Consider the following 26,658-nt stretch of genomic DNA (forward strand, 5'->3'; position numbering starts at 1 on the left):
AGTATGGCTATGAGATGGAGGCCATAAAAGTAATTTATAGTCGTAGTAGTAGTAGTAGTTTATAGTAGTAGTAGTAGTAGTAGTAGTAGTAGTAGTAGTAGAGTAAAAAAAGGATAGTAAAAAATATTGGACCTTCTGGTGACCTCTTATGTGACCTCCCTCAACTCTCTTCCTTTCACCTGAGTGTCCTCTTGATCTCTCGTGAGCAATTCTTGACCTTGTCCTGACTTCCTCTTGAGATCTCCTGACATTTGCTGGACACTCAAGACCTTTGCTGACGTCTCCTGATTTTCTCTGACATATTTCTAACCTTCCGTGACGTGTCCTGACCTTTCTTAACATTTTTCTTTTATTTATTGGGCACTCCCCTACATCCTTGTGTAAGGTGAAGCGCAGAAGCGTTTACAGCGCCCACCAGGGAAGCATGCTAAGTTCATGCTTGCCTTTATGTCTCATGAGTTAAGGGCGTAGAAGCCTGAAGAGTCAGTGGCTTGTGTCATCAAGTTATTGGAAGCTCCAACAACTTGTCCTGAATACGAATTCGCAACTTTCGACTTACAACAGGTTCCTACTAGCACTGCTAGGTGAACAGGGACTAATGGGGGAGAAGTGTGTCCAAACAACTTCCACCGGCCGAATCGAACCGTGACATCTCGCTTGCGAGAGCAAGAACGGTACCTTTCTACAACGGTCCCCTCTTCTGATCTTCTCTGGCATCTACTGACCTTAGCTGACATCACCCTGACCCTGTGTACAATCTTCTCCCCGATGTTTGTGACCTATCATGACCCTTTAACCGATAACCCAACGTTGTTATAGAGAAATCCGACTGTGAGAAAGATTTAGGAGTAATGATAAGTAGGAATCTTAAGCCAACAGTATTGTGTATTTGCTCGAAACAAGGCTATTAAAGTACTTGGGTTCATACAAGGGTATTAGTTACAAGACTAGCAGGGCCATCCTAAAACTATATCTTGCGCTTGTGAGACCTCACTTGGATTACGCTGTTCAATTCTGGTCACCGTATTACAGAATGGACATAGAATCTTTAGAAAGAATTCAGAGGAGAATGACAAGACTAATCCCTCGAGAGACGTAGAGTGAGGGGCGATATGATAGAGGTGTATAAATGGAAGTCAGGGCTGAACAAAGGTGATCAAACTATCCAACCATGAGCGAACTCGTAGCAATGGTTTTAAATTAGAATAATTTAGATTTAGGCGGGAAATAGGTAAACATTGGTCTGGAAATAGTTTAGTGGACGAGTGGAACAGGTTACCAAAAACCTCATCATTAACTCGAATACGCTGGACAGCTTCAAATATAGGTTGGATGGATATATGAGCGATAGGGGTTGGGTGTAAATGAGACTGCCTAGTATGGCCCGCTGCAGTTTCCTCCATTCTTATGTACTAACCTAACCCACGACTATATATGAATTCTGGTCCGGGGGCGGCTGTGGGCGGGGGGTGGTTGTTGTTGTTTAGGTCGTTTTAGCCACCAATATGGCGCCCGGGTGACTCCTCCACATGAACAGCGCGGAAATTCCTAATATTGTGTTGTGTATCAGTGTTGTTATTGCTATTTTAAGATCGGTCACCAGATAAAAGTGTTCAAAGTTGGCACGAGACTTTTGGGGAGAGTGTGTGAAGAGTGTGTGGGTGAGTGTGTGAGAGAGAGGGCAGAGTGTGTGAGAGAGTGTGTGGGTGAGTGTGTGAGAGAAGTGTGTGGGTGAGTGTGTGAGAGGTGTGAGAGAGTGTGTGGGTGAGAGGGGTGTGGGGTGGGGAGGGGGTGTGTGAGAGGGAGAGTGTGTGGGTGAGTGTGTGAGAGGGAGTGTGTGGGTGATTGTGTGAGAGGTGTGTGGGTGAGTGTGTGAGAGGGAGAGTGTGTGGGTGAGTGTGAGGAGGGAGAGTGTGTGGGTGAGTGTGTGAGAGAGTGTGAGAGAGAGTGTGTGGGTGAGGGTGGAGTAGAGAGAGGGGTGTGTGAGAGGGAGGGGTGTGTGGGGTGTAGGAGTGAGAGAGTGTGTGGGAGAGTGTGTGAGGAGGGGAGAGTGTGTGGGTGAGTGTGTGAGAGGGAGAGTGTGTGGGGTGGGGTGAGTGTGAGAGGGAGAGTGTGGGGTGGGAGAGAGGGAGGGGTGAGTGAGAGAGAGGGTGTGTGAGAGAGAGAGAGAGAGAGTGTGGGGTGAGTGTGTGAGAGGGAGAGGTGTGGGTGAGAGGGAGAGTGTGGGGAGAGTGTGTGAGAGGGAGAGTGTGGGTGAGTGTGAGAGGGAGAGGGGGTGTGTGAGAGGGGAGGTGTGGAGAGGGAGAGTGGGGTGAGTGTGTGTGGGAGAGGGGAGAGTGTGTGGGTGAGAGGGAGAGTGTGTGGGTGAGTGTGTGTGAGAGAGTGTGTGAGAGGGGAGAGGAGTGTGTGGGTGAGTGTGGGGTGGGAGTGTGTGTGAGAGGGGAGAGTGTGTGTAGTGTGAGAGTGTGTGAGGAGTGTGAGTGTGGTGAGTGTGTGAGAGGGAGAGGTGGTGGGGTGGGAGGTGTGGGAGAGGGAGAGTGGGGGGTGAGTGTGTGAGGGGAGAGTGGGGTGAGTGTGTGAGAGGGAGAGGGGGTGGGGAGTGTGAGAGAGTGGTGGGGGAGTGTGAGAGGGAGGGAGAGAGAGGGAGAGAGTGTGTGGGGTGAGTGTGTGGAGAGAGAGGGTGTGGGGTGTGGAGAGAGAGAGTGGGGGGAGTGTGTGGGAGAGGAGAGTGTGGGATGAGTGTGTGAGAGTGTGTGTGGGTGAGTGTGTGAGTGGAGGAGAGAGACAGAGTGTGTGTGAGAGAGGGAGAGAGAGACAGAGTGTGTGTGTGTGTGAGAGAGAGTAGAGGTGTGAGGAGTGAGTGAGAGAGAGAGAGAGAGAGAGAGAGAGAGAGAGGAGGAGTGTGTGTGTGTGTGTGAGAGAGAGTGTGTAGGAGTTAGAGGCAGGGAGAGTGGGAGTGAGTGTGGAGAGAGAGAGAGAGAGAGAGAGAGAGAGAGAGAGAGAGAGGAGAGAGAGAGAGGAGTGTGAGTTGTGTGTGGTGAGAGAGAGAGGTGTAGAGGAGTGAGAGAGAGAGAGAGAGAGTGAGGAGAGAGAGAGAGAGAGAGAGTGAGAGGAGAGAGAGAGAGAGAGGGGAGGGAGAGAGAGAGAGAGAGGAGGTAGGAGAGAGAGAGAGAGAGAGTGTGTAGGGAGTGAGAGAGAGAGAGAGTGTGAGGAGGAGAGAGAGAGAGGGAGAGAGAGAGAGAGAGAGGTGTAGGGAGAGGAGAGAGAGAGAGAGAGAGAGTGAGAGTGAGAGAGAGAGAGAGAGAGAGTGTGAGAGAGAGTGAGAGAGAGTGTGAGAGAGTGAGAGTGAGAGAGTGAGTGTGGAGAGAGAGAGAGAGGGGAGAGAGAGTAGAGAGTGAGTTAGAGAATGTAGGTGTGAGAGAGAGAGAGAGAGAGAGAGAGAGAGAGAGACAGAGTGTGTGTGTGTAATAATAATAATAATAATAAACGGTTTATTAATAGAGTTGCAGCCGGTGGCTGAAAATATACAGACTTGCATGAGATTTAGACATAATGATATAATATGTGTTGCATACATTTACAGGGCTGTACAGTACATAAATCAGGAGTTGTTTATTATTTTAACAATAGATGGGATGGTGCTGTTCTTATATCTATCGGTGCGGGCTCTTGTGGGCTGAATTTTGTTGTAGTGGAGGACTGCGCGAGGTGGGTGGGGGGCTGTAGGAGGTGGCGATGACGAGGGTGGTGTGTGTGTGTGTGTGTGTGTGTGTGTGTGTGATAAACATCTCTCCAACTCAACTGGTTATGTGTGTACATGTTTTACGAGTCACTTCTGAGTTGTCATTACACCACTAATTTGTTTACACACACACACACACACACACACACACACACACACACACACACACATCACATCACATCGAACCCGTGAACTGGCATCTTAAAACCCACTGAATAAACCCGTCCATCCAAGGCCTTGTATCTGACTCATTCTTAAATCTCTCGACCTTATATTACCTCTGACCTTTCCTGACCTGTCTGAGATATAATTGTCGCGTGTGAGGGTGGTTTTTTCTCTCTCTCTCTCTGTGAGTGTCATTTAATCCACGGAGTGAACAATGCCTGCTCACCTAGTTTCAAGACTGGAATTACATGACGATTAACACCCCCTCTTCCTCCCCCCACCCCCCTCCCCCTTTCTCCGGCAGTTTAATTTACCTGATGATTTAACAACATCTTAATACTACATTGGAGGTTAGGTTAGGTTAGGTATGGTTGGCGTTTGGTTAGGTTAGGTTAAGTGAGCATTTGGGTGATAAATCTTCAGGTGGAATAAACTAGGAGGGCTAATCTTCAGGTAGAATAAACTAGGAGGGCTAATCTTCAGGTAGAATAAACTAGGAGGGCTAATCTTCAGGTGGAATAAACTAGGAGGGCTAATCTTCAGGTGGAATAAACTAGGAGGGCTAATCTTCAGGTGAAATAAACTAGGAGGGCTAATCTTCAGGTAGAATAAACTAGGAGGGCTAATCTTCAGGTAGAATAAACTAGGAGGGCTAATCTTCAGGTAGAATAAACTAGGAGGGCTAATCTTCAGGTGGAATAAACTAGGAGGCCAATCTCAGGTAAATAAACTAGAGCTAATCTTCAGGAATAAACTAGGAGGGCTAATCTTCAGGTGAATAAAACTAGGAGGGCTAATCTCAGGTACAAACTAGGAGGGTTAATCTTCATGTGGAATAAACTAGGGAGGGCTAATCTTCAGGTGTGGAATAAACTAGGAGGGCTAATCTTCAGGTGGGAACAAACTAGGAGGCTAAATTGAAATAAACTAGAGGGCTAATTCTTCAGGTAGAATAAACTAGGAGCACCTTCAGGTGGAATAAAACCAGGAGGCCAATTTCAGGTGTGTGGAATAAACTAGGAGGGCTAATTCAGGTGGAATAAACTAGAGGCTAATCTTCAGTGAATAAACCAGGAGGGCTAATCTTCAGGAATAAACTAGGAGGGCTAATTCAGGTGGAATAAACTAGGAGGGCTAATCTTCAGGTGGAATAAACTAGGAGGGCTAATCTTCAGGTAGAATAAACTAGGAGGGCTAATCTTCAGGTAGAATAAACTAGGAGGGCTAATCTTCAGGTGATGTACAGTTATCGTTAAATCCATGGCATTTATGACGCAGTTTGACCTCTCGTGACCCGTCCTGGTGGTGATTACTGTAATGACGGTAATTCAGGGGTGAAGTACAGTGCCCAGGGGGGTGAGGGGTGAGGGGGTGAAAGAGAGAGAAAGGGGTGGTTGAGAGGTAAGAGAGAGAGAGAGTGAGCGAGAAGGGGTGAGATAGAAAGAAAGAGAAAGAGAGAGAGAGAGGTGGGGTGAGAGAGAATGGGCATATCAAACCCAACCTAACCTGATATGACCTGTGTTTTACCTGTGAGGCCTCAGATAATGACCTGATATGACCTGTGTTTTACCTGTGAGGCCTCAGATAATGACCTGATATGACCTGTGTTTTACCTGTGAGGCCTCAGATAATGACCTGATATGACCTGTGACCTTTGCGTGACCTGGCCTAAATAATGACCTGGCGTCCTGTATCAGGTCTCAGATAATGAACCTGTCGTGTACCGAACCTACATAATGAATGACCTTTGTTCTTCATACCTACCTACCTACCTACCTTACCTATCTACCTACCTACCTACCTACCTACCTACCTATCTATCTACCTACCTACCTACCTACCTACCTACCTACCTACCTACCTACCTACCTACCTACCTACCTACCTACCTATCTACCTACCTACCTACCTTGTAAGCCTGGACCTACGGCCTAGAAAACAGTGCGTTAATGTTCGAAATAAGGCAAACAGAGTATTGGGTTTTATATCTAGAAGTGTAAGTAATAAGAGTGCAGAGGTCTTATTGCAACTATATCTTGCGCTAGTTAGGCCACACCTCGATTATGCGGTTCAGTTCTGGTGCACTTATTATAGAATGGATATCAATTCACTAGAGTCGGTGCAGCGAAGAATGACGAAAATGTTTCCGGGACTTAGAAACCTTTCATATCAGGATAGGTTAAAGAAACTAAACTTGCATTCCCTAGAAAGACGAAGAGTGCGGGGAGATATGATAGAAGTATTTAAGTGGGTGAAAGGAATCAATAAAGGTGATATAGATAAAGTTCTTATAATATCCGAGCAGGATAGGACTCGGAACAACGGATTTAAGTTGGATAAGTTTAGGTTTAGGAGGGAGATAGGAAGGAATTGGTTCACAAATAGGGTGGTGGACGAGTGGAACAAGCTTAGCAACTTTGTAGTAAGTGCTGGAACGCTGGAAAGTTTTAAAAGGAGGCTAGATATATTCATGGATGATAGAGAGTGGTAGTAACTCTCGACAGGAGCTGCCATGCACAGGCCAACCAGCCTATTGCAGACTCCTTATTATCTTATGTTCTAGCTAACTAACTAACTAACTCACTACCCAACCCATCCACCTACCCACCCACCCCACCCACCCACCTGTACCGCTCCATATACTGACCAGGTAAGCTGTGTCGCCCCACAGGTGAGGAGGATGAGCGGACCCCCTATGAACGGGTGCTGTACGGGCTGCACCATGATCAACGATGGCTCAAGGAGGTCACGTTGGGTCGTCGGGTCGGCTTCTATCGCTTCAGGGGCGAGCTGGGTCAAGGCAACTTCTCCACCGTGCGTCTTGCCTTCCATCAGCTGACCCGAGGTGAGTGTTATGTTAGCTTGAGAGGTCGATTGAGTGAGTGTGGGTTAGCTGGAGAGGTCGATAGAGTGAGTGTGCGTCAGTTTGAGAGGTCGATTGAGTGAGTGTGCGTCAGCTTGAGAGGTCGATTGAGTAAGTGTGCGTCAGCTTGAGAGGTCGATTGAGTGAGTGTGCGTCAGCTTGAGAGGTCGATTGAGTGAGTGTGCGTTAGCTGGAGAGGTCGATTGAGGTGATCCGATTGACCCGCGCGAGAGAGAACTATTCCCTTGTGATTGCTTCTTGCTGCTGCTGCTGCCAGACGTATGATCACCCCGGCAGTAAATGCACCATTGACCGACACTTACTCACCTTTATTGTGTCCCAGAGGTCATTATTTTTCCCCCTGGATGGGTCGTTTGTCATACTGAAGGTCATCACTTGTTGATCTTGGCGGCCAGCGACGATCAATACACTTACATCAGGTGGTAGCAGTGGCAGCGAGAGAGGGAGGGAGGGAGGATACAGGCCTATATATAAATATTCTGTATATACAACATCTAATTGAATTTTACCATAACGTTTCGATATTTCATAATTTATTTTCATTTGATCTAGAATTTACTATATCACTTATAAGAAGTTACAATAAAACCATGGTATTTTTATTTACATTATCGACGACTGTTAACCCTCCTGGTGGTGGTCATTTATGGAACTAGCCAGCATTTGTTTTTCTCCCCCCCCCCCCGCTATTTGTGATGTGGAGGAGGGTTGGGTAGGCTATTTTCTTCATTATGGGCGAGTCAAAGGTTCCTGGGTGATAAAATGTACAGCAGGTAGTACATGTTTCTGAGTCCAGTACTAATGTGATGTACGAGTGTTCTGGGTTGACGAATTGCAAGGAATATTTTGAAGATTATTATTATTTTTATTATTTTTATTATTATTATTATTATTATTATTATTATTATTATTATTATTATTATTATTATTATTATTATTTTTATTATTATTATTATTATTGTTATTATTATTATTATTATTATTATTATTATTATTATTTTTATTATTATTATTATTATTATTATTTAAGGTTTTTCGAATCATCTTATGTGTAGACGATATTTCCACACTTCATTATTATTATTATTAGTATTAGTAGTAGTAGTAATAGTAGAAGTAGTAGTAGTAATAGTAGTAGTAGTCGTATTAATAGTTGCCTCAGTCATAAAAGAAAATATCATAAAATGGGTTAAATGTTTCTCTTTTACAATATATTTTTCGTAAACTTATTAATTTATATTCGGTTTGGTGTTTGTAGTTCACTTTATGTAGTAGTGTAGTGTTATAGAGAGATATAGCCCCTGATGGTCATTTAGTGAACTTTTCTTCTATTGTTATTACGAAAAACGACTCGACTGATTTTCTTCAACATTGGAACTAACTTTCTAACGAGTATTTTTTTACATTAATTTATTCCTGTTAACATTTTACTTTTTTGATTGTTTTAGATTATTCGATTTAATTTGATTGGCTCGTGTTTAATTATTTACAGAGGATAACACAAAATTAGGGTATTAGTAGTAGTATTTTTTCTCCACTGTTTATCTGGTTGATGACGTAATAGTTTATTTACATTAGGACAGGTTAATTAGGACAGGTGTGTAAGTGACGTTGTTTATCTCTGTAATGACTAGAGACTTAAGCCCTTCTTTATGGACTGTTGCCGGTGTGTGTGTGTTGATTCACTGGGAGACTGGCTGCATTTTCTTACGTGTATCTGCTGTTCAGTTAGCTCTAGGTAGTGAAGATATAGGCAACAGTTAACGTGTGGAATATTGCATACTCTCACTCGGACAGTTCCCCCCCCCCCTTTGTGCCCGCTTGACGTCATCACTGTGACGTCAGAATGTAAACAGCGGGGATGTGACGTAAAGGGTCTGTTTGTGTTGGAGGTCTGGCGGCTCACGAGGGCGGCGGCTGCTGGTTACCCTGTGGCCTCTCTCTCTCTCTCTCTCTCTCTCTCCCCCTTGATGTCTGTGTCCACCTGTTAAAGAAATATTTCCATAATAACTTGTGGATCACCTGAAGAATCATCGCCCCAGCTTATTTCACCTAACGATTAAACCACCCTAACCTAACTTAACCTAACGATTAAACCACCCTAACCTAACTTAACCTAACGATTAAACCACCCTAACCTAACTTAACCTAACGATTAAACCACCCTAACCTAACTTAACCTAACGATTAAACCACCCTAACCTAACTTAACCATACGATTAAACCTCCCTAACCTAACGATTAAACCACCCTAACCTAACGATTAAACCACTCCTGTCCCAACCCTCTAACCTAACGATTAACCATTCTCATCCCAAACCTAACCTAAACCTATTCTATCCTAATCCAAATCTAACTCAATCTAACCCAACCCAACCCAACCTGCCGCAGTCCTTATGTCTATTAATCTCAGTAGACTAATGATTTACCTGAGATTAAGCCTCCCCCTCACCTCCTCCTCCTCCCTCCTCCTCCTCTCCTCCCCCCCTCCCCTTAAGCTTATTTTACCTGTTGATTAAATATCCTAATGATATATAAAGGGTAGGTTAGGTTAAGGTTTGGTTAGGTTAAGTTAGTTTTTGGTTGAGTTAGGTTAGGTTAGTTAGGTTTGCTAGGGTTATGTGGTTAGGTTAGGTTAGTTTTTAGTAGGTTGTTGGGTTTTTGGTTAGGTTAGGCTTGGTTAGGTTTAGTGCCTGGTGTTAGTTAGTTTTTGGCAGTTTTGGTTGGTTAGTGCTTGGTTGGTTAGGGCTTGGTTGTGTTGGTTAGTTTTTGGTTAGGTTAAGTTAGTTTTAGCAGGGGTTAGTGCTTGATTGTGTTGGTTAGTGTTTGGTTAGGTTAAGCTAGTTTGGTTAGGTTAGGGTTAGTGTTTTGTTAGGTTAGTTGTTGGCTAGGTTGGTTAGTTTGGTTAGGTTATGTTAGTGTTTGGTTAGGTTGCTAGTGTTTTGTTAGGTTAGTTGTTGGTTAGGTTGTTAGTGTTTGGTAGGTTAGGTTAGTGCTTGGTTGGTTAGGTTAGGTTGGGTAGTAGGTTGGTGGTGGTGGTGTTGTGTGGTTGGGGGTGGGTGGGGGGGGGGGGGGTGGGTGGGGGGGTGGGGGTGGGGGTGGGGGGGTGGGGGGGGGGGGGGGGGGTGGGGTGGGGGGCTGGTTGTGCTGCTAGGCTGCAGGTGGGTGGGTGGGTGGGTGAGTGCCTGGGGTGTGGGGTGTGGGTTGAGTGCTGTCAGGTTAGGCTAGTGGGGGGGGGGGTTGTTGGTTAGTGTTTGCCAGGGTTGGTTAGTTTCTTGCCAGGTTGGTTAGTGCTTGGGTTAGGTTGCAGTGTTTCGGGTTAGGTTGGCTAGTGTTTGTAGGTTGGGTTAGTTGTTGGTTAGGTTAGTTGTTGGTTAGGTTAATTTAGTTTTGGGTTAGGTTGCTAGTGCTTGGTTAGGTTGGGTTAGTTTTTGGTTAGGTTGTTAGTTTTTGGTTAGGTTAGGTTAGTTGTTGGTTGTGTTGGTAGTGCTTGCCAGGGTTGGGTTATTTTGGGGTTAGGTTAAGTTAGTTTTTGGTTAGGTTAGGTAGTTGTTGGTTAGGTTGGTTAGTTTTGGGTTAGGTTGGGTTAGTGCTTGGTTAGGTTGTTAGTTTTGGTTGAAGGTTAGTGTTGGTTGGGTTGGGTTAGTGTTTGGTTAGGTTAAATTAGTTTTGGGTTAGGTTAAGTTAGTGTTGTTTGTTGTGGTTTTTTGAGGTTGTTAGTTTTTGTTAGGGGTTAGGTTAGGTGGTGTCTGGTTAGGGCTAGGTTAGTGTTAGGCTAGGTTAGTGTTAGGTTAGGTTAGTGTTAGGTTAGGTTAGGCTTGTGAAGACGTGGCTCATCGCACGTTCATCTTTATGTGAGTGTTGTTGTGTGTGTGGTGGACGTGACTGTCTGTGTGTGTATGTATGAGAGAGAGAGAGAGAGAGAGAGAGAGAGAGAGAGAGAATATTTAACATGTTGGTGTGTTTGGTATCGAGTGCAGATTATCATCACTACTATCACCATCATCACCACTAACCCCTAACCCCCATACACCACAACCACCCCTTATAACCCACCACACACCCCCACCAACCCCTAACCCTCCTACACCCCCACACACCCCCACCATCCCCCTTCAAGATGGTGGAGTGTCTCTATAGTTCTCGTGTTTAATTGTCGTCCAAGGGTGATGTAGATATGGCAACAGGGTGATGTAGATATGGCAGTAGGGTGATGTAGATATGGCAACAGGGTGATGTAGATATGGCAACAGGGTGATGTAGATATGGAACAGGGTGATGAGGTATGGCAACAGGTGATGTAGATATGGCAACAGGGTGATGTAGATATGGCAACAGGGTGATGTAGATATGGCAACAGGGTGATGTAGATATGGCAACAGGGTGATGTAGATATGGCAACAGGGTGATGTAGATATGGCAACAGGGTGATGTAGATATGGCAAATAGGGTGATGTAGATATGGCAACAGGGTGATGTAGATATGGCAAATAGGGTGATGTAGATATGGCAACAGGGTGATGTAGATATGGCAACAGGGTGATGTAGATATGGCAACAGGGTGATGTAGATATGGCAACAGGTGATGTAGATATGGCAACAGGGTGATGTAGATATGGCAACAGGGTGATGTAGATATGGCAACAGGGTGATGTGATGGGTAACAGGGTGATGTAGATATGGCAACAGGTGATATAGATATGGCAACAGGGTGATGTAGATATGGCAACAGGGTGATGTAGATATGGCAACAGGGTGATGTAGATATGGTAACAGGGTGATGTAGATATGGCACAGGGTGTGATGTAGATATGGCAACAGGGTGATGTAGATATGGCAACAGGGTGATGTAGATATGGCAACAGGGTGATGTAGATATGTAAGTGATGTAGATATGACAACAGGGTGATTTAGATATGGCAACAGGTGATGTAGATGGCAACAGGTGATGTAGATATGGCAACAGGGTGATGTAGATATGGCAACAGGGTGATGTAGATATGGCAACAGGGTGATATAGATATGGCAACAGGTTGGTGTAGATATGGCAACAGGTGATGACGACAGATATGGCAACAGGGTGATGACGACAGATATGGCAACAGGGTGATGATGACAGATATGGCAAAAGGGTGATATAGATATGGCAACAGGGTGATGTAGATATGGCAACAGGGTGATATAGATATGGCAACATGGTGATGATGACAGATATGGCAACAGGGTGATGTAGATATGGCAACAGGTGATGATATGGCAACAGGGTGATGTAGATATGGCAACAGGGTGGTGTAGATATGGCAACAGGGTGATGACGACAGATATGGCAACAGGGTGATATAGATATGGCAACATGGTGATGACGAAAGATATGGCAACAGGGTGATGTAGATATGGCAACAGGGTGATGAACGACAGATATGGCAACAGGGTGATAACGACAGATGTGGCACAGGGTGATATAGATATGGCAACAGGGTGGACGACAGATATGGCAACAGGGTGATGTAGATAGGCAACAGGGTGATAAGACAGATATGGCAACAGGGTGATAAGACAGGGGGACAGGTGATATAGATATGGCAACATGGTGATGACGACAGATATGGCAACAGGGTGATGTAGATATGAAACAGGGTGATGTGATATGGCAACATGGTGATGACGACAGATATGGCAACAGGGATTATAGATATGACAACAGGGTGATGTAGATATGGCAACATGGTGATGACGACAGATATGGAACAGGGTGATGTAGATATGGCAACAGGGTGATAAGACAGATATGGCAACAGGGTGATAGACAGATATGGCACAGGGTGATATAGATATGGGCAACATGGTGATGACGACAGATATGGCAACTAGGGTGATGTAGATATGACAACAGGGTGATGTAGATATGGCAACATGGTGATGTGAGATATGGCAACAGGGTGATGTAGATATGGCAACATGGTGATGAGACAGATATGGCAACAGGGTGATGTAGATATGACAACAGGGTGATATAGATATGGCAACAGGGTATGTAGATATGGCAACATGGTGATGAGACAGATATGACAACAGGGTGATGTAGATATGGCAACAGGATGATGACAGATATGGCAACAGGGTGATGTAGATATGGCAACAGGGTGATATATATATATGGCAACAGGGTGATGTAGATATGGCAACAGGGTGAGACATAGATATGGCAACAGGTGTAGATATGGCAACAGGGAGAGATATAGATATGGCAACAGGGTGATGTAGATATGGCAACAGGTGATGTAGATATGGCAACAGGGTGATGTAGATATGGCAACAGGTGAGATATAGATATGGCAACAGGGTGATGTAGATATGGCAACAGGGTGATGTAGATATGGCAACAGGGTGATGTAGATATGGTAACAGGGTGATGTAGATATGGCAACAGGGTGATGTAGATATGGCAACAGGGTGATGTAGATATGGCAACAGGGTGATGATGACAGATATGGCAACAGGGTGATGTAGATATGGCAACAGGGTGATGACGACAGATATGGCAACAGGGTGATGTAGATATGGCAACAGGGTGATGTAGATATGGCAACAGGGGTGATGACGACAGATATGGCAACAGGGTGATGTAGATATGGCAACAGGGTGATGTAGATATGGCGACAGGGTGGTAGATATGGCACAGGGTGATGTAGATATGGCAATAGGGTGATGTAGATATGGCAACAGGGTGATGTAGATATGGGCAACAGGGTGATGTAGATATGGCAACAGGGTGATGTAGATATGGCAACAGGGTGATGATGACAGATATGGCAACAGGGTGATGTAGATATGGCAACAGGGTGATGATGATGCAGATATGGGCAACAGGGTGATGTAGATATGGCAACAGGGTGATGTAGATATGGCAACAGGGTGATGAATAGATATGGCAACAGGGTGATGTAGATATGGCAACAGGGTGATGTAGATATGGCAACAGGGTGGTGTAGATATGCAACAGGGTATGATGGATATGGCAACAGTGATGTAGATATGGCAACAGGGTGATGTAGATATGGCAACAGGGTGATATAGATATGGCAACAGGGGGATGTAGATATGGCAACAGGGTGATGTAGATATGGCAACAGGGTGATATAGATATGCAAAGGTGATGTAGATATGGCAACAGGGTGAGACATAGATATGGCAACAGGGTGATATAGTGAATGGTGAGCTGTGTATTTTACTCTGGGAATGGTGTGTGTGTGTGTGTGTGTGTGTGTGTGTGTGTGTGTGTGTGTGTGTGTGTGTACGTCTTTCACTTAAACAGCCACAGGTTCACATACAGAGAACAACAAGTGTGGAGAGAGAGAGAGAGAGAGAGAGAGAGAGAGAGAGAGAGAGAGAGAGAGAGGCTCACCATTCTAGAGAGTCTCATTAGTGAGCCTCAGACCCACCAGATGAAGGGCCAACACAATACATCTTCTACAGCCTCGGGGATAATAAGAACACCCAGGGAGGAATACTGTGGAGAGGAGGAGGGGGGAGGAGACGGGGTGGGTGGGGCAGATGGGGTTAAGGGGAGGAGACGGGGTGGGGTGTGGGGCAGACGGGGTTAAGGGGGAGGAGACGGGGTGGTGGGGGGCAGATGGGGGTTAAGGGGGAGGAGACGGGGTGGGGGGTGGGGGCAGATGGGGTTAAGGGGGAGGAGACGGGTGGGGTGGGGGCAAGAGTTAAGAATGGTGGTGAGGAGGGGAGGACGGGGTGGGGCAGACGGGGGTTAGAATGGTGGTGAGGAGGGGAGGAGGAAGACAAGGGGCCTCTTTGTCCACGTTCTCGCTATAGTTCTCGTTCTCGCTAGTTCTCGTTCTCGCTATAGGTCTAGTTCTTGCTCTAGTTCTCGTTCCTCGTTCTAGTTCCTCGTTCTCGCTATAGTTCTCGTTCTCGCTCTAGTTCGTTCTCGCTCTAGTTCCTCGTTCTCGCTCTAGTTCTCGTTCTCGTCCTCGCCCTCGTCCTCGATGTCCTCCTCGTTCTTGTCCTCGTTAGTAGTTCCTTGACTGACACCATTTCAAGTGTGTGCGTGTGTGGCCAGGCAGCTTAAGTGTTAAAGTGAGTTGACCACATAGTTTACAGCACCATACATGTACACAAAATGGCCTCTCACATAAACAAGGCCACGTAACACCGCTCTCAGCAGTACAAGTCATGAAGCCAGACAGAAACAGGACCAAGGAAACCTCTCAACCTTCGTGCCGCTGATGTGTAACTTGTTTAGTCTTCTATTTTCTCACCCCACGTCATTACCATTTATTTATATACTACTATTACTACTTTGCTGTAACTCAGAATCAAGTATGACGATCATCCAGCTATAGTACAATGATGTGAGTTATTAGGGATGTCACCTTCATTGGTGAGTTCTGAGGTGACTAAAGAGGCCGATACGGGACCGGCAGTGTTGTTCACAGATGTTGCAAGTGTGGAGGGCTACTACCAGGTGCGGAGGGTGGTGGCAGCTTCTTCTCTGGCGCTGGCGTTTGTCTGCCTCGGTATGCAGTCGGACTAACTCGAAAGTATTGACACCTCGTGTGGTGCTCCTCCAAGCGTTACGGTGTGGAGTGGTCGTCTCCAGGTGAGGGCTTGATTGCACTTTTTCGGGTTTGTCTTAAGACTATCCTTATACCTTTTCAGTTGCTCACCAGCGTTACGTTTACTATTAGTTAGGTGACTGTAAAGTAGCTGCTTTGGCAGTCTACTGTCGTCCATGGGGGTAAAAATGGCCAGTCTAAGGTAGTTGTTCATGGATAATGGTAGCCTCGACGCTCCTACAGTTGGTGTCAGCAAGAATACTGACATTTGTTTTCTTGTCTTCCCAGCGAACTCGGAGGATGGAACGTAGACTACGTTGGTGAAAGTCAAGTGCCTTGAGGTGCCTCCTGTATGTGGCCCATGTCTCACTGTCATATAGCAGGGTGGGGAGGACCGCTGCTCGATATACGTACAACTGTTTAGATAATTTCAGCCTCCTACAGCTGAAGACACGGGTACGGAGTCTGCCAAAGGCTTGAGATGCACATCTGATCCGATGTTGAATCTCTTCATCGACGTCCGTGATGGTGGACACTGGACGGGTGGACATACACGCATACAGTACTATTATTGTCCAGTGTTTGTACAGGAGGAAGTTAACCAGCCGTGTTTGGTAACACTTCCCACTTGTGTCTCGAGTAGAGGGTGCACAGTAAACTAGTCACGACAACAGAAAACAGGAATGATGTTAACGTAAGAGAATAGCAAGAAGAGGCTGACCCGGCGGTGCTGATTGGCTGCGAACGTAAGCACATTTATTCTCATTGGCTGACACACACACACACACACACACACACACACACACACACTCTCTCTCAAAAAGAAAACACGTGGATAAGATATTAGAATAAATAGAAAATATTTATTTAAAAACTTTAATCAGCATTCTGAGTTTGAGGAGAGAGAGAGAGAGAGAGAGAGAGAGAGAGGGAGGAGGAGGGGTGGGGGGGATTGGGGAGATAAGGAAGGGGAGAGGAAGATTGGCGGGAACAGACAGACAGGTGAGGGGCGTGGAGTGGGGCTTCATCTCCTCCTCTCAGAGCCAGAAATAGAACCCGTAATTTGAGACTAACCACCCATGTGTGAGGTTCATATAAAGTTCTCTCTAGGTGTAATGTCTGTCTGTCTGTCTGTCTGGGATTATCCATGTTCAATGCAGGATTATCTAGATTTATCCAAGGATTATCAGGGTTCAGTACAGGTATATCTAGGTTCACTATTTCAGTATAAAGTTATGGATGTAAGGGCAAGTTATCTTAAGCCTCCATACTACTACTACTACTACTACTACTACTAAGAGCAGGTAGGCGGATCTTTCTGGCCAAATACTGATCTTCTATTGGTGGATAAGGAAGCAGTCATAATTTGATTGGTCGAAGGAACCATAACAACATAGATCTTCCCTTGGAGACGGTGATGCTATTGGTTGATTAATGAGGGAGTTTATTCTGATTGGTCGAAACATATAACTCGGGCTGGGTAAGTCGATTGTGATTGGCTGTTGGACGTAATCATGGCACGTCTATAGCAGATTAACTCAGGGTAATTTGAGAGAGAGAGAAATCGATGAAACGGTAAGAGAGATAAAGAAAATGAAATAGAGGATAAGAGAAGAGAATAAAGAGAATCAGAAGTGTAAATTAGAACCAGACAGACAGACAGGGAGGGGGTGGGTAGCTGGGTAGGTTGGTGGGTGAATAGGTGGGTAGGTAGGTAAGTGGGGTTGGTAGGTGGGTGGTGGGTAGGTAGCGTCCACGATAACACGGTCGGAGTTGAAGTAAACCCGGATTTAAAAGCTGTTATCGTGTCAATAAGTCAACCTTCACCACTGGTTTAGTTTTTGCTTATCTTTATTTTTCTTAGATATATCAATAAATAACCATTAGTATATATATAAAACATGTTTATTATCTGTTAATAAACCTTTAGTAGATGTGTGTGTGTGTGTGTGTGTGTGTGTGTGCGTGTGTGTGTGTACTGGAGTCTTGTGTACGTGTTGAGTATCATGGTGGCCGACAGGATAACCTTTGATTGGCAACACTTTGATTCTGTTCCCAGGATAAACAACGCCAAGTTTTAGGGAGACAAGTTAAACAATTTTTAAGTTGACAATTTAGATAAGTTTTTGGAAGACAAATTAGACAAATTTTAGATAGACAGCATAGGAAAGGAACTGGTTATATAATTTTTAAATACCTCTAGCTGGATAGGATTAAAAAAATACTCTTGATGATCCTAGGAAAAAATTAACTTTTAGCGGGAAGTTGGGGGTCGCTTAGAACCGGATCCCAGTTGATGTCTTTCTCACTGTTGTCATCCCTTGTGTGTGTGTGTGTGTGTGTGTGTGTGTGTGTGTGTGTGTGTGTTACTTTCATGTACACGGGTGAACCCTGTGTGTTTTTAAAATGCAGTCACTGTCCCTCCTCACAGACACTTTCCTTCTAACAGACACTGTCCCTCTCCACAGACAACTAATACGTCACTGTCCCTCTCCACAGACAACTAATACGTCACTGTCCCTCTCCACAGACAACTAATACGTCACTGTCCCTCTCCACAGACAACTAATACGTCACTGTCCCTCTCCACAGACAACTAATACGTCACTGTCCCTCTCCACAGACAACTAATACGTCACTGTCCCTCTCCACAGACAACTAATACGTCACTGTCCCTCTCCACAGACAACTAATACGTCACTGTCCCTCTCCACAGACAACTAATACGTCACTGTCCCTCTCCGCAGACAACTAATACGTCACTGTCCCTCTCCACAGACAACTAATACGTCACTGTCCCTCTCCACAGACAACTAATACGTCACTGTCCCTCTCCACAGACAACTAATACGTCACTGTCCCTCTCCACAGACAACTAATACGTCACTGTCCCTCTCCACAGACAACTAATACGTCACTGTCCCTCTCCACAGACAAGGTGGCGGTGAAGGTAATCGACAAGGCCAAACTGGACCAGAAAACACAGAGGATGTTGGCCAGGGAGATCTCCAACATGGATGCCGTCGCTCACCCCAACATTATAAGGTCACGCCATTAACCATATCACACCATTAGAATGTCACCATAATTTAACGCACCATCAGAATGCATCACCATAATTTGACACACCATCAGAATGCATCACCATCATTTAACGCACCATCAGAATGTGTTACCTGTACCTTAATTTAACGCACCATCAGAATGCATCACCATAATTTAACGCACCATCAGAAGCTTCACCATAATTTAACACACCATTAGAATATGTCACCATAATTTAACGCACCATCAGAATGCATCACCATCATTTAACGCACCATCAGAATGTGTTACCTGTACCTTAATTTAGCACACCATCAGAATGCATCACCATAATTTAATGCACCATCAGAATGCATCACCATCATTTAACGCACCATCAGAATGTGTTACCTGTACCTTAATTTAATGCACCATCAGAATGCATCACCATCATTTAATGCACCATCAGAATGTGTTACCTGTACCTTAATTTAATGCACCATCAGAATGCATCACCATTATTTAATGCACCATCAGAATGTGTTACCTGTACCTTAATTTAATGCACCATCAGAATGCATCACCATAATTTAACACACCATCAGAATGCATTATCTCAATTTAATGCACCATCAGAATGTGTTACCTGTACCTTAATTTAACGCACCATCAGAATGCATCACCATAATTTAACACACCATCAGAATGCATTATCTCAATTTAATGCACCATCAGAATGTGTTACCTGTACCTTAATTTAATGCACCATCAGAATGCATCACCATAATTTAACGCACCATCAGAAGCATCACCATATTTAACGCACCATCAGAATGTGCTGTACCTTAATTTAACACACCATCAGAATGCATCACCATAATTTAACTCATCAGAATGCACCATTTAACGCACCATCAGAAGCATCACCATAATTTAACGCACCATCAGAATGCATCACCTTAATTTAACGCACCATCAGAAGCATCACCATAATTTAACGCACCATCAGAATGCATCACCATAATTTAACGCACCATCAGAATGCATCACCATAATTTAACGCACCATCAGAATGCATCACCATAATTTAACACTGATGCCTCCACTCCATAGGTTGTTCGAGGTTGTGGAGACTCTATCAAGGATCCACCTGGTGTTGGAATTCGCTCCTGGTGGTGAACTCTTTAACCGCATCACGGCCGAGGGTCGCCTCCCGGAGAACGACTCGGCCAAGGTCTTCACCCAGGTCCTCTCGGCCGTCACCTACCTGGTAAGTCTGAAGTCTTCCCTACATCCAGGCCTCCCTGGGCTCATTACAGAACCAACCTTATTGTTTACATCATGTTCAAGGCCTGTTACTCCAACTTACTTAATTACTTACTTACAGTGTACTTACTTAGTCTTTTTGTAGGTGCAGGTACAATATTTCTTGTTTCTGTCTCGTTACTTCGTGTTCAGTAGTAGTAATTTTATATCAGGTAACAGGAATAGTTTGATGAACTTTCACCCTGGTGAGCTGTCATTCTCGGTTATATAGTCAATTTGTGTTTGCTGTTCCACTAAGCTGCCTCAGTGAGAGAGAGAGAAAGTATCGGTACAGATTCACAAATGTAGGTAAGTTGTTGAGAGGATCATTCCCTTGACTCGGGTTCACAAAGGGGAGCGGACTTTTGTCCTCGATTCTATGTATTGATGAACATGCATTTTTTGTTTTGTGTTCTGATTGATGGAATATTCAGGACACTTAATGGTAAATAGAGGCACTGTTTCTTTCTCTAGACTGTCTACTTATGTCTCACAAATCAAGATGTGTAATGTATTCTTTTTAACAATTCTAACCTGGCCGATTTTGTTTTACATGGCAGCTCACGTGACTAAAATCTTTACACAGAAATATATAATCAGCTCAACTAAAAATAATTATAAACTCACCAGAGCGTCGTAATTGTGATCTACAAATTTTATTTTATGTAAGTGCAAGTGTGATTTCCATTTTAACTTGCTATAAATTGTAGACTTTGGCAATAAACCCACTTGAAGTGCGAACAAACTTGTGCATTAATGGCTGCAGCGTTGCTTTTTGATGATGAGTTTCAGGGAATTGTTATATCTTACTGTGTGACCTCCTGACATGACTCTGGGTTAGGGGCTGTGCTGTACGTTGGTTTTCTTCAGTGAACTTCGTGGTACTGTAATAGCCATCATTTGCAAGAAGGATAAAGTGTAAAAAAGAACTAAGGCTCACTAGACAGGGACCCATTTGACAAATCGCCATTACATAATTTGACCTCAGTATTTTTCAGAATTTATGTACATTCTAAGCCGTTTGTGTTCATAATATGAGACAAGTTTTCCCGAGTTTATCCCTAAAACCTCAGCTGACTTCTACCAGAAATTCAATTATTTATTATTATAACATTACCAGAAATAATTGGTTTAATTTGAATCATAAAAGAAGTGGAAACAACAGCTTATCCTTGATGGTATTCTCAAAGTGTAATGTTTTTCCTAATTTTTGTTACAAATACTGTGCAGTAAATGAGCTTTATTCCAGAAAGTATAACCTCAGACCTCTTGTGATCACCTCCACAGCATGGTCTCTCCATCATCCACCGAGACATCAAAGCAGAGAATGTTTTCCTGGCTGGGCCAGGTCAGGTCAAGCTGGGTGACTTTGGCTTCTCCACACGTGTTAATGACTTGCAGCAGCAGCTGAGTACCTTCTGTGGCTCCCCACCTTATGCTGCCCCTGAACTATACAAGGTGGGTGAGAGTGTTGGAGACAGTGTGTGAGCAACAAGCAGGCCCCTCCTCCTGTCAGCTCCTGGGAAATGTAATCTTGCATTTGCTACTATCCAGTATATATTACTTTTATATTAACACACAGAATATGGATAAGTTAAAAATCATCATCATTCCAGCATTTTGATTAATTCTTAAATTACTTTGAACAGGATGAGTCGTACGTGGGTCCAGCAGTGGATATCTGGGCCCTGGGGGTCCTCCTGTTCTTTGTCTTAACTGCTGACATGCCTTTCAAGGTAAGACAACTGCTTTTGTAGCAGGTCATCTACCCTTTATAGCCATTTTTCCATTCATGCTAGGTCACCTGTCCTTCATACCATACTTCAAAAGATTAATGTATACACACACACACACACACACACACACAAGATTCATATGTATGATTAAAGACACTGTATATATGTACTGTATGTGTGTTCCAAAGAAACTCTCAAACTATTGGGATTTAATATGTGTAAGTGATGTACAGTACTGTAAGTCTATTACAAAGGTGGTAGAGTGTAAGGGGCCCAGCAGGCATAAGTACCATCTAGAGTAGGCACAGTACAGTACAGTATATTACTGAATTACAATTAAAATAAATAATAGAGTATCATCGTACTCAAGCATGGTGCAGTGGACTCAACAATATTCACCTGAATACAGTATTGTACTCATCAGTGTATTGTACTATCCTATGTAACATATTGAGCCTAACTTTAACATGTTGACTTGGAACACACAGCATAGCGAAGGTTGTGAAGGTCAATTTGTTTTCAAATTTTTACTTGATGTTATTAGTGGCCTAGATTGGCAAATAGTTGCCACTGAACACCCTGCTGATGCTTTGGTTTGAGTATTACCCACACAAGTATATACCTGGGCTCAGTGGACTCAAATAGTTGTTTATTATAATAACATGATGTAATTGTAGCATTTATTCACAGGCAAACACAGTGGCTGGGTTGAAGCGACACATCCTTGCAGGGGCATTCATTACCCCAGAGCACGTGTCTCCTGCAGCATCAGACCTCATTGCTCGGCTCCTGGTGCAGGACCCTAATGAGAGGCCAGGCACTGACACCATTGCTGTTCATACCTGGCTCTCCACAGCTCCTGCCCAACCCACACCACTACCTACTTATGTCTTGGCACCCACCTTCTCAACGGAAGATTCAAGTGATGTGGAGGTATGGTAGACTCTCATTAACACTAAGCTTTAAATAAGAGAACCACAGCCTTAGGTAGAGATAACTGATGCTGCAGATTTACTTGAGTTTTGCATCATAGAGCATTTGTACCAAGACAGTTCAAGGAAAGACAAAATCCACATTTTATGGCAAAGACATAAAAGACCAGACTTGACCAGCACTGGCACAGGGTCGTACATTCTGGAGTCGGTACATGGCAACCGTGTGTAACAGAGACATGACCAACAGCCCAAGTGGCTAACAGGCCGATCAGTGGTGAAGAGGTTAAAGTAAAGATATAAATTTCAAACTATAACCTCACACAGTTTCAAAACGCACCTACGATCTTAACACTGGCTTGCTGAACACCATCATCTTCCTATGTTCTTCACCACAATTTCTGTAAAGAAGTACAACAATGAGCTACAGAACTGTAAACTCTGAGATACAAAGCTTGTTCACTGTAGACAGACGTGAAGACTAGTAATAGGGATTCAGTTAGATTGGGTTAGTTCCAGTTAGTTGATGGCAACTCTCATTGCTGCATGGTCTCTTGTCCGGTTCTTATATCTAAATGTAATTTTTTATTAACCCCTGGCAGGTAAATATAAATTTTGTTGGGCATTTGAGTGCGTAATCAACAAAATTACTTACATTTACTACTTACTATGTCGTACAGTCAAAGACAAAAGTCATGTCCAGAAAAGTGGTGAAAACATCTCATGAATGGTGAACCATTCAGTGCGCGCCTCCTCGTATTGTCGGAACAGTTGGATTCAGGCTTGTCAACTACCATTAAATGTACTGTGGTCAAGAAACAGAATGAGGACTCCTTTGACTGTACAGTACAGTATTGTTGAAATATTGTTATAATTTTGGTGTGTGTATATTACTGGTTCACTGTACTGGACAGTGTATAAAGTATTACATCAAAACTTCCAAATTTTTCAATTATCTGACTCTCAGCCAGTTATCATTATGTGAATGTTTGTAAATGTACAGTGCCTTGCCAAAACAAAATGACATTGAAGAAGATAAATGAAAAGTAATCAGAGACGTGACCGATCGCCCAAGCGGCTAACAAGTCGATCAGTGGCGAAGAGGATAGAAGTAAAAGTAAAAAGTAAAGCTAAGTTTTGCATGAAGATGATAAATGTGTAGTAAACTGTAAGTAGTAAATGTGTGTGTCAGACTGATTATAGCTATAGCAGTAAGAGCTTCCCAGCAGTTAATATAAATACTATACTATATGATGGTTACAGATAGAGGCTGTGTCAACACTTCAGAAGTGGGGCATCTCGCAGCAGTCCTTGGAAGATGGGTTGTCCCTGGGTGCCCGTTCACCATCTCTCGCCACCTACCGGATCCTCCTTCACCGCCTGATGACCCAGCCCAATAGCCCCAGCAAATCCTCCAACAACAACTCCACTGACACCATCACCTCCTCCAAGCCTGCTTCCTCAGCCTCCACTCCCAGCAAAGACTCATCTCCCAGGAGACGGTTGCCAAGGCTTCCCAAGAATGGACATGCAACTAATGCAGGATATGGGGGAGTTAAATCCCGTGCCTGCATAATTGTTTAGTGTGAATTAGACAGGACAAATTCCAGTCCCATATCACAGTTTAATATATCTGTGGTTCATTCTGTGTGTAATGAGGGTCTAATTAAATGTTGTTTATCCTGTGACAACCAGATTATGGTCCTCTGGTGGGTCCTGTCAAATGTGAAGACTTTTTGGATCACATGAGATTGACTAATCATAATTATATGGCTGTGTTATTTACAGTTATGCAAGCAATCCTACATTAGGTTTGATCATATCGAATACCTGTTTAAGGCCAGTATTGTTCTTTAGAGAGAACACATGTATATTAATATAATTATAAGAGTTGTTTAGTGTTTATCAGTGCAAAGGCCAAAGAAATATTTCCTAACCTCAGAGTTAATATTTGTGTATATTTGTTGTACAGAAGAGATGCATGTTGTTGTTGTAGAGAAAGCTAACTATATATATACTGTATATGAGTCAAATGGCTTTTGTTGACCAATTAAAGTATCATCCAGTAGTCAGGATACAGTAGTCTGCTACATCAATTCCATGAAAAATGTGTAAGTTGTGGAGGGTTTGCCAGTGTATACATACAGTATATATAGTCTGAACTAGGAGTATAAAGATTAAAAGTAAAACACCACCTGAAACCCTTCTAGTATGTATTGTACTGTACCATGAATCCTCTGTTTAGATAGAATAGTCTGACCTCTAATTATCACCAGCATCTGATGTTTATGATAATACAATATTTGTCAAGTTAAAATCATTGATTGTTATTGTTAGAAGAAGAGTGAGAGAAACAAAGGAAAAAATACAGTATGATTAATGGTAATGTCAGTAATGTCCAAAGAGAATGAAACCAGCAACCTGCCAGAGAGTGTTGTTATGGCACTGAGTGTGAGCTGTTTCAAGACCAGACTTGACCAACACTGGAGGAGGTTCAGGTACATTCAGGAGCCAGTGTATGCCCAGTACTTGCCAACAGTGCCTAAGAGATGTGGCCGATTGCCCAAGTGGCTAACAGCCAATCAGTGGTGAAGAGGATAAAAGAAAAAGAAAATAATTGAAGAGAAAGACACAAGAAGAAAATATAATTGAAGAGGGAGACACAAGAATAAAATATAATTGAAGAGGAAGACAAAGAAGAAACTATACAGTAATTGGAATCCATAGAGGAAAACTAGTCATCAATAGAGAATAGTGATGAGAAATGACAACCAATATCAGTAACCCCTTTTTTTTTAACCAAGGGTGAAAAAAAGTTGTCTAACCCACCCAACCTATCCAAAATTTTTACTTTTTTTTTATCTGGTCATCTTTTATTCAGCTTCAAGACTTGATATTTAGAAGTCCTTCCTCTTTTGTCATTTGTTTGCTGGTGATGCATAGAGATCTGTCACTTGACGTCCAATATTGGCAATATCGTAAGCCTGTTTGTGGGTCCGGTCTTTAAATTACCGAAGTGAAGGTACTGTATACATAAGTCAGGCTCATGATGGTTACTTACATACTTCCAGTGATATTTGGAAAGTGAATATTTCCAGTGGGTGGTGTTTGTGGTGGTGTGTGGAGCACTGTGCTGTTACCTGAGACATGTTTACTTGTGGCGCTGGTGAGTCTTACTGCCATCTCCTCCACGAAGGATCAACAGTTGATTACTGAGACAACAATGTTCTTCAGGATGTTTTGTTTAGATGTATTTCTTGATGCTATAATTAGATAAGAATATTCAGCAACAAATATTGTCCAGGTACAGTACACTCAAGAGTAAAATATTGTTTATGTCATCCATATTGTAAGTACAGTACTGTATACAGTACAATAATTTTTATTGTCCCAGAAATCTAATCTTGTTACAGTTTTTGCAGGAAAATTAATCGGTATATATATATATATATATATATATATATATATATATATATATATATATATATATATATATATATATATATATATATATATATATATATATATATATATATATATATATATATATATATATAGTACAGTGTGAAAAAATGCTCAACTTGTGGCTGCTACAGATGGTTAATAACAGTTTTGTATACCTTTTAATGCAAACCGTCAACAATATGAAATTTGAGAGGTGATACTTTTGCAAAGTATTGGCCAGGCTTTTATACATATCACTTAAACATTGTTCTGTGGCATTTAGTGTGCTATGGATATATCACTTCTACACTACACTTACTGTAAGTATTTGGCAGAAATAATCTGAAGTTTGAGGAACATCTTACACAAATTTGCTCCACAAAGAACAGTTTATAACAAGTGTTGCAGAAACATATGAGCATTCGTCATGACCACCAGTTTTGTCTGGTATGGATTGTTGAGTGTATGAGTGGACATGTTGATGTATCAGTTGCAGAACTACACACTTGGCATCCCCTTACTGTTTTTCAAGGACCTTCATTAGTAAGAGTCTACCTATTCTCTATGGGCTCTGTCTGTCTTTAATAACTACTCATTTTCTGTAGGCTACCCATTTTTGAGGATCACTTATATCTTTTGGTCAACTTCAGTGAGTTCCTTCAGTGCTCCAAAAGCCAGCCATATGTATATAAGATATTGTACTCATTCTTTGATGGTAAACTGTTCTGTAAGGCTCAGTAGTGTAATGGAGCCACTGTTACCTTGTCGCAGTCATAGAACTTTTAACATCACTGCTGAGATATTAAGGAACTACCTGAAGTCCAGAGGGAAAGTGAAGTGTATTAGAAGTTTC

The 26,658-nt window shown here is 43.2% G+C and overlaps 1 protein-coding gene across 1 annotated transcript in view; it reads left to right on the forward strand.

Moving 5' to 3' along the window:
* Positions 1-25,792, forward strand: part of LOC121873875 (serine/threonine-protein kinase NIM1-like) — a gene marked incomplete in the record, with an annotated part of 86,410 nt that extends 60,618 nt beyond the window's left edge. The window contains 7 exon segments of the mRNA XM_042377732.1: positions 6,579-6,752; positions 18,298-18,409; positions 19,502-19,658; positions 20,981-21,151; positions 21,343-21,429; positions 22,120-22,362; positions 23,625-25,792. Of these exon segments, the coding sequence (XP_042233666.1) occupies positions 6,579-6,752; positions 18,298-18,409; positions 19,502-19,658; positions 20,981-21,151; positions 21,343-21,429; positions 22,120-22,362; positions 23,625-23,945 (1,265 nt within the window).
* Positions 25,793-26,658: the final 866 nt, after the last annotated feature.

This window comes from Homarus americanus, unplaced genomic scaffold (genome assembly GCF_018991925.1).
Source record: "Homarus americanus isolate GMGI-L3 unplaced genomic scaffold, GMGI_Hamer_2.0 scaffold55640, whole genome shotgun sequence".
Lineage (NCBI taxonomy): Eukaryota > Metazoa > Arthropoda > Malacostraca > Decapoda > Nephropidae > Homarus > Homarus americanus.